The sequence below is a fragment of the Anabrus simplex genome, chromosome 11 (genome assembly GCF_040414725.1).
Source record: "Anabrus simplex isolate iqAnaSimp1 chromosome 11, ASM4041472v1, whole genome shotgun sequence".
NCBI lineage: Eukaryota > Metazoa > Arthropoda > Insecta > Orthoptera > Tettigoniidae > Anabrus > Anabrus simplex.
In genome coordinates, this window is record NC_090275.1 from 59,871,924 (window position 1) to 59,880,261 (window position 8,338).

Here is an 8,338-nt window from a genome sequence, read left to right on the forward strand (position 1 = left end):
TGTTTTCGAAAGCTGGTCAAATTTTCACTAACAGACTGTCAGCGAATGAACAGAAAAATATACTGTTCTTGAATGTGAACGGAAAATTTATTTGAGGGTTATTTTGTAGTATTTTGCATGTAAATTTTGACCAACAGACGAAACAGACTGCCAGCGAATAAAGTGAAAAAATACTGTTCTTGAATGTGAATGTAAAACTTATTTGAGGGTTATTTTGTAGTATTTTGCATGTAAATATTAATATAAATTACGATATATCTATGTGTAGTTCCTTTTTTTGTCAATACATGAAGCATAAACGTGTTTATACGAGTCCAATGAATAAGTAGCCATCGTGGCACTCACAGTGCCACGGCACCGGTGTTTTGTCACGGTGACGCGCTTGGCACTGGCACTGTGCACTCCAGTGCCAGCAGAGGCACTGGAATTTGCATCATAAGCCTACTTAACAACACTGACTGCCGAGAGTTATAAACAGGCTCGAAACTTTAGTATTTATAGTTTAGGTAAGGATGATGTATTTCTTTTCGCATCTTTGCTGACAACTGGGTTCTCAGAACTGGCTAATTACTTCAAAAGCCTTGTCGATTGTTGTAAGTGGCAGCAAGAGATGGTTACTATTGGAACAGGTTGGGAAACCCACATTCTTTCTTAAATAACTACCATACTGCTATTGATGAAAGAAGCTCTGCACTACGACGGCCTAAGTTTAAAATAACCCTATGTAATACTGTGTTGTGTGCTGTAGCTTTATCAATATGTAAAATCACTCTTCAGCTACTGAATAAAGAAACAGTCATGGGCCCTCACAAGCCATGGGCTACCCCATCCCGCAGAGTCTGCGGGGTCCTTATCGCCGCCAATGCCTTATTATGCAAATGATACGACAGCACATAATGGTTTTTCAAACAAAAAAAGCCACCAAATTAACTTACCTGGAAGTTCGCATAGCTGAATGTATGATAAAGGGAGAAGGGTGAGAGTAGGGCTCCTTACATTAGGCTGCGGAATTTGATTCGCTGTGTGATGCGGCGAATGTCAGGGAGGGCAGGTTAGGGAATTCAAAACAAGAACCTCCTCGACCCCTTGAAACTAGGCTTACTCTTTCTCGGACCGCGTGATAGATTGATTTCTTTTGCCGAAACAGTGATTCTTCGAACGGACCTTTCCCATTGTCGGCCATTTATACTTCCTTTTAAAACAATAATCATCACTATGAGAATTAGACTTGGTCCAGGAAGTTGAAAATATCAAATCAGTAGAATGTTCAATTTTGGTAGAAACAATGCCAGACATAACCTAGAATCTCCTGATCACAACTAACATCTTATTAGTTGTGAATGTTTATACCTAGAGGGTTGTAGAAATCTACACCAAATGAAAAAAGTAACATATATTTAATAATAAAATGATTTAAGAAGAAAAATGAATAAATAACAATTACATGATTAAAGAAAATTACACGACAAATAAAATTAAGATTATAATTCATTTTTTTTTCTTTTAACGCTTTTCCCACACCTATGGGGTCGAGGGTGCGAACTGTGCCACTCATATGTGGATTTGACCATGTTTTACGGCCGGATGCCCTTCCTGACGCCAACCTTATATAGAAGGATGTATTCACTATTGTGTGTTTCTGTGTTGGTTGGTAGTGTAGTGTGTTGTCTGAATATGAAGAGGAAAGTATTGGAACAAACACAAATATCCAGTCCCCGAGCCAGAAGAATTAATCGAACACGATTAAAATCCCCGACCCGGATGGGAATCGAACCCGGGACACTCTGAACCGAAGGCTTCAACGCTGATCATTCAGCCAATGAGTCGGACAAAATTAAGATTACAAGTATGAAATATTAAAATATGAAAATGTCAAATCAGTAGAATATTCAATTTTGGTAGAAACACAGCCAGACATACCTAGAAAGAATCTCGTGATAAAAACTAACATCTTATTAGTTGTGAATTCTTATACCTAGAGGGTTGAAACAGGAACATTCGTGTTAGGAAATCTACAATAAATGAAAAAGTAACATATATTTAATAATAAAATGATTTAATAAGAAAAATGAATAAATAACAATTACATGATTAAGGAAAATACAGTACATATAAAATTAAGATTACAAATATTTATTTATATTGGTTTATAGTACAAATCTTACTTTATGGGTTAGAATTCTTTCCTAAAAACTAATGCTCTTCATCGTGTCTAAACTTTGGTTTGGATCTTATAAATAACTCTGTATTTCCTTAAAACTTAATAATAAATAACTAATAATCTAATAAATTATGACATATATGCTGTATAAAAGTACTGTACAAACTATTAAATTAATAATTGTGAGGAACTCTCCAAAATCGTTCGAAGTCAGATTTCCTAGATCTCTTTAATTGACAACGTGTAATAATAATAATAATAATAATAATAATAATAATAATAATAATAATAATAATAATAATAATAATAATAATAATAGAGGTATATTTCGAGCTACGTCACCTGAGCATTTTTAATTAACATAATTTAGAATGCTTGTGTATCAAACTCGACGTTCTGAGTTACTCCACCAGGTGATATGGAGACCAGAAGTCTGTTGGGTGACCTATAGCTGAATCTGAATTAATTTTGTCGGGTAAACACCAAGTGTGGCCTCTAGAGATCGTTTACCTGCCGACATTGTACGACATGGAGTGCCAAAGGGAATTTTTTCCGCCTTTCAAAAATCCTTCTACCTCTCCCGGGTTTGAAATCGCAATGTTGAGATATTCAGGCTGACACTCTACAACAGGGCCTCTCAGGGTGCATGCACCGGTGCATTGCGCAGCACAAGGTGGAAAAGACGACTTCGCTAGGTTGACCAGAGTGCACACCCCCACTCCTCGATCTTGAGCAAAAGCACTTACGCCTGTCTTGCTCGCACCGCCTGTGTCCCCCTTCTTCACTTGCTCTGCAGCGCTTGACTATCCAAGCTGAGTTGAGCCGAGCTTAGTAGAGTCGCACCGAAATAAAACGCTGGGCTGAACCGAGCCGAGTTGTACCGATGCACAGAACCTCTGAGCCTCGGTTTGCAAGCACGAGATTTTGGGCGTGTGAGAGGCCCTGCTCTACAATGATCCACAGAATGAGCTATGATGGCAATGATGATAATCACTGATCCACACCTCTAAGTCCCTAATTTTAGGGAACAGAAAATATTTCCATGATTTTAATTTCGTAAGAGCGTTTACCTTTTTAGTAGCTACAGCCCATTACAGCCTGTCTAAATGACTGTCGTCCAGCCTCAGATCTACGGGCAGGTCACGTGCTCAGCACGATGACTTTCTTGGCCTTGTTATTCGGTTGTCTTGACCACAGATCCTCGTTTGCCCTCACAGGTATTAATTAATCGCGATCCAGCTCTGATTAAAATACCAAAATACAGATAGGGTTTTTTAAATTTCGTATTGCTCATGCTGTAGGTAGGGGTTGCCTGACCTAGGAGACTCACCTGGACAGACGTCGGTTCAATTCCGCGTCAGCAAGTCGTAATTTGTTTACAATTGCCTTTACGTCTCACCGACGCACATAGGTCTTACGGGGACGATGAAATATGAAAGAGCTAGTAGTGGGAAGAAAGTGACCGTGGCCTTAATTAAAGTACAGCCCCAGTATTTACCTGGTGTGAACATGGGAAACCACGGAAAACCATCTTCAGGGCTGCCGACAGCGGCGTTTGAACCTGCACGGCCAACTCACTCGGTTCGCAAAACTTTAAGAAACGAGATTTTTATTTCCCAAAGTGGACATAGCCTTGAGGTTCACTCAGCCTACGCTGAAAAGGAGTACCAGATTAATTCCTGGAGGCGGAAGAGGCCACGCGTTGAGCTAACCACGCTGCCCTACAAAGCACCGAGGTCGCGTATAATGGAAGCCTTTACCTTCCACCCTTCCCAGGGCCTTCGTGACCTGTACGGAGATGAGTTAGCTTTGCTTTGTATACTGTTGGTGCCCAATTTCCTACTATGAAAATTCAAAAAATTAATTTGACCGGATGTAACAGGGCTCATTGTACATTATTGACTAAAGCGGGTAATTCACTTGTATCAGGGTAGCCATAGGAAAGTATTAAACAGACCGATAAGTTTTATGTCTATTAATTTTAAGTCATAAACCAGGTTTACATGGAATAAACTACTGAGGTGTAGGCATTTGATTTCGCAGTTCTCACTTGCTTTGGCCAACAATCGAATCAAGGCAGTTAACAAGTCACTTATCTATTACACCCATCTTAATTAAGTCTGTCAGGTCCAAAGTAATACATGCTATAAAAAGAATATACAGTATGGGCAAGTTTGAAATAAACTTCTTTGACTTTTCTGTTTACCTGCAAATAATTTACCTTCAATAGCTGCAAGTAACAGAAAGCAATTTCCATAGTGCTATGGCGCTGATGGATCTCGGCCAACCAAGTGACCGCTGCTCATGCCGAAGGCCTGCAGATTGTGAGGTACGCGTGGTCAGCGTGACGAATCATATCGACTATTATTCTTGGCTTTGTAAACCTGGGCCATTATCTCACCGTCAGATAGTTCCTCAGTTGTTCTTACGTAGGTTAAGCGCACTTAAAATTAGCCCTCAGATACAGATTTCCCCTGACCTAGCCGGGAATTGAACCCGTTACCTCAGTATGTACCTCTAAACCGCGAGGCTAGCGTTAACTGCAAGATCAAACAGTTATCAAAATATGTCTGCGGTGGTTTTGCGAACAACATAATTTTTTATTAAGTTACTGATACTGTAAAGTAAAAGAAGAAGGAATCATTTCAAGTACAAAATATTATATTCCTCACCACGAACGAGACACGGGTTCACCCCAAAGATTTCACTTGATCGACAATGTACGATGTAAAACACTGGATGCCATTTCATAGGAAAGTATGCTATGTAGAGATGGCAAACGAATATCGATATATCGGAAATATCGATATTTTGCCATGGAAATATCGATATATCGACATCGATATTTTTCGCCTGATATATTGTCGATATTGATATTTTATGCCCAATATATCGATATTTCTGTCTAATTTAATACTTTTGACTACGATTTAATTATTTTTCAGACAATTTCAATATTTGCATGCTACAGTTACGAAATTTGAATTTTTATTTCTTAGTTCACTTCAGTAAACACAGTGATAATATCACAACTCATTCATCGTGCATACCTTGTATGCATAGCTTTACACATTAGCTAGGCAATACTTGAGCATTATAGCGACCTCTGTCCCAGCACAGATAATGTTTTCAAAGGCCGGTAACACCATCAGGGAAAAGAGAAGCCGATTAAATGGCAAACTGTTATCCAAGCTGCTTTTTCTAAATGGATTACCTAAGACGTATTGAAAATTGACCTAAGATCATTATCATGTAAGTTATTACCGGTTGCTCGTTACTAGACACTTGCATATACTGTTTTTCTATGTATCATAACATCTTTCGGCTGTAAATAATTTTATAATGTGTCATTGTAGTGAAAAAGTCATGTTACTTGGTCAATGTTTGAAGCTTGTTTTCTGATCTGTGTCAGGACTTATTAAACCTAATGAATCCTTTAATCATTGTGTTACAGTAAATGTACAACTAGACTTACAATAATGGATAATAGCACTAATATTTTAAAAACGAATATATAGGCGATATATCGATATTCTGAAGACCGATATTTCAATGACATCGATATTTTAATACCGATGTATCGAAAAACCAATATATCGATATTTTGAAAAGTTTTGCCACCACTAATGCTGTCAGAGAAGTAAAGCAACTGGTCGCAAATTATATTTATATCAACGTACGGGTTTACCATCAATAGTCTGTAAGACATTTCTTGATAAGTCATATCACACGCATTACAATGCAGGGCACAGCAGGTTTTTATTGTTCTGCTCTAATTTTAGTTGCTCATCAAAGTCAGGTAACCAGTGCCACTTTGTTATTGAACCCTGGATTATGAATGTTTACTGGTAATGAGAATTCCTTACTAAATGTATCCACTACTCTGGCAAGTTCACGGAAGCTTTGAACGTTTCTTGAATGACGTATTTAGAATTTTCTTCGATATCCTTTTCACACTAAGGTTCCTTCTTTTGATGAAGTTGGGTTGCACAGTTATGTTTGGTGATACAGAAGAAAGATCTCTACGCCGTCTACCGAGGAACATGGGCATCAGCACTGCCATCGTTGCGGGTAACATTCCTGCCCCTACCGCTGCCAAAACGGCACGACTGTTTACCGGAGGACGCGATTGAGTTATCAGTTGATATGCAGCCGGCCTGGTCACATTCTTGGGTTCAACCTGTGGTATTGGATCTGATAGGATCTGAGGTCGAATTTGCTGTTGTTGTTGTTGTTTCTGGTTATGCTGTTCTTCGTCAACAGACTGGAAAGTACTCTCCACTTCTAACATTCCCCCGTGTGATATTGTTGTGTTGGCAGTACCGTTCAGTGCTGGTAACACTGTGAGTCTCACAGTGCGCCGGGACGTGATAGGAGTTGGGTTGATGGTCAAAGCACGTTGATATATTTTATGTCGGTGGGGCAATGCGTATCCTTTATTACTCGACAGCAATACCCATTCTCCGTCACTTTCCTCGGGGCGGCTTTGATGATGGTGACCAAATCCAGGACGTCTCTCAGGACTAATACTATAATCATAATGAGGAGTGTGTTCGTTTGAGGGCGATGTTTGCCACGAGGGTCTGTGTGTTGACTGATGTTCTGGCCACCGTCCAGGCTTCCCGTCCGTAATAATATCAGAACTGCTCGATGGCTGATTATGTGGTCTATCATAGTCATAGTCATTCGGTCGATTCCATTGAGAGGGAGGTCTTTGTGTTGTAGGAGGACCCCATCTATCGTTTGAAGGTCGTATCCAGTATGAAGGCTTTACAGGTCTATCATACTCTTCGTCACTCGAAGGGTGGTCGTGCGTTGGCTTGTCGTACGTCGGTCTGTCGTAACTTGGCTTATCATACGTCGGTCTGTCGTAACTTGGCTTATCATACGTCGGTCTGTCGTAGCTTGGCTTATCGTACGTTGGTCTGTCGTAACTTGGCCTGTCGTACGTCGGATTATCATAAGTTGGTCGATCATATATTGGCTTGTCAGACGGCCGGTCATAGTCTGGTTTATCAGAAGGATGATCATAATATGGCTTGTCCCAAGAGGATGGCCGCACTGGTTTGTCTGAGTCCCAATCACTAGGACGACTGTCCCATCTACTAGGCGGTCTGTCACTGGTTTTCAGGTTTGAATGCCACTTTGACACTTTGCTGGACGACCAAGGAATTGGATCTAAGGTTACCCATCCTTCTTTGTCATCGAAAGGATGGTTGTGTGCCTGTACAGGAATTTTACTCCATCTAGACTTTCCTTCAGACTCAGCAGATTCAAGGTTTTCGTCTAGGTATAAATTAGCAAGTCTGTTTGTAGCGTCATCATCACTTGCTTGTTTGCTGGAAATTTCACGATCTTGTTCATAAGCTTCCTTTGGAGATGTTCTCACCGTGGCAAAGTCTCTTAGGAATTTATCAATAACATCTGCCGGGTAAGTTTTGAAAGTAGGTTTTGGAGTTGGTTGTTCCACTGCAATAGTCTCACTGCATGACTTGCCGTTTGTGCAGTCTATATTATACTGAGGTATTTTTATTTCGAAAGCTGGCTTTTCTGTTGTTGAACTGACTTGCATATGACGTCTCCATAACGGTGCAGGTGTTGTGGTTGTGGTAGAAGTGGTAGTTGTAGTGAGCGTGCTGAGGTGTTCCCCAATGTTGAATGGTTTCGATGTGATGATGATAGAGTTGCGGAGTGGTTTTCCGACCTCCTGGTAAGGAGCTGGTGCACGGTAGAGTGCCAGAGGCCGATCAGAAGATGAAGTCACGAACTGTAGTGTGGCTGCAGCACTAGCAGTTGACACACAGCTTGTTACATACATAGTCAACAGAGTCGCTGCATGGAGAACATGCGAATATCGAACAGCGTCACCCATCATCCTCGTCTGTCTTCCTTAGGAATAAGCTGAGTTCTTAGGATCTCGACCTCGCAGTCATGTCAGTGTACTCTGAAAAAGACAAGCAAACAGGCAACGTTAATTAAGTAGACCTTTTAATCCTGTACTACCCAGGTACTGTAATAGGAACATTAAGATCCAGATCCTCTCCCGAAGATCTCCATAAACAAAAGACTGTTAAAACTGGTGAAAAGAAAAGTAATATGTGTATGCAGCATATACAGGCTGTATCAGAACGATACCGACAAAAGTATCAGGGATGGTCTTCGTGTTATGTTAAGAAT

General features: G+C 40.3%; 1 protein-coding gene across 1 annotated transcript; it reads right to left on the reverse strand.

The window, feature by feature from the left end:
* Positions 1-6,053: 6,053 nt before the first annotated feature.
* On the reverse strand, positions 6,054-7,979 carry LOC136883141 (uncharacterized). The gene is made up of 3 exons (XM_068229606.1): positions 7,216-7,979; positions 7,081-7,110; positions 6,054-6,957 (listed from the first exon to the last, which is right to left on the reverse strand). The coding sequence occupies exons 1-3, from the start codon at positions 7,977-7,979 to the stop codon at positions 6,054-6,056; spliced, it is 1,698 nt and encodes a 565-aa protein (XP_068085707.1).
* Between the last annotated feature and the right edge of the window lie 359 nt (positions 7,980-8,338).

What these genes read in the sequence shown, in the direction of transcription:
- LOC136883141 (XM_068229606.1), bottom strand. Translation starts at nt 7,979, where the DNA reads ATGTATGTAACAAGCTGTGTGTCAACTGCTAGTGCTGCAGCCACACTA. An exon ending in TCAGACAAACCAGTGCGGCC is followed by an intron (nt 7,111 to 7,215) that starts ATCCTCTTGGGA and finishes TGATAATCCGAC; the next exon opens with GTACGACAGGCCAAGTTACG. An exon ending in CCAAGTTACGACAGACCAAC is followed by an intron (nt 6,958 to 7,080) that starts GTACGATAAGCC and finishes CCACCCTTCGAG; the next exon opens with TGACGAAGAGTATGATAGAC.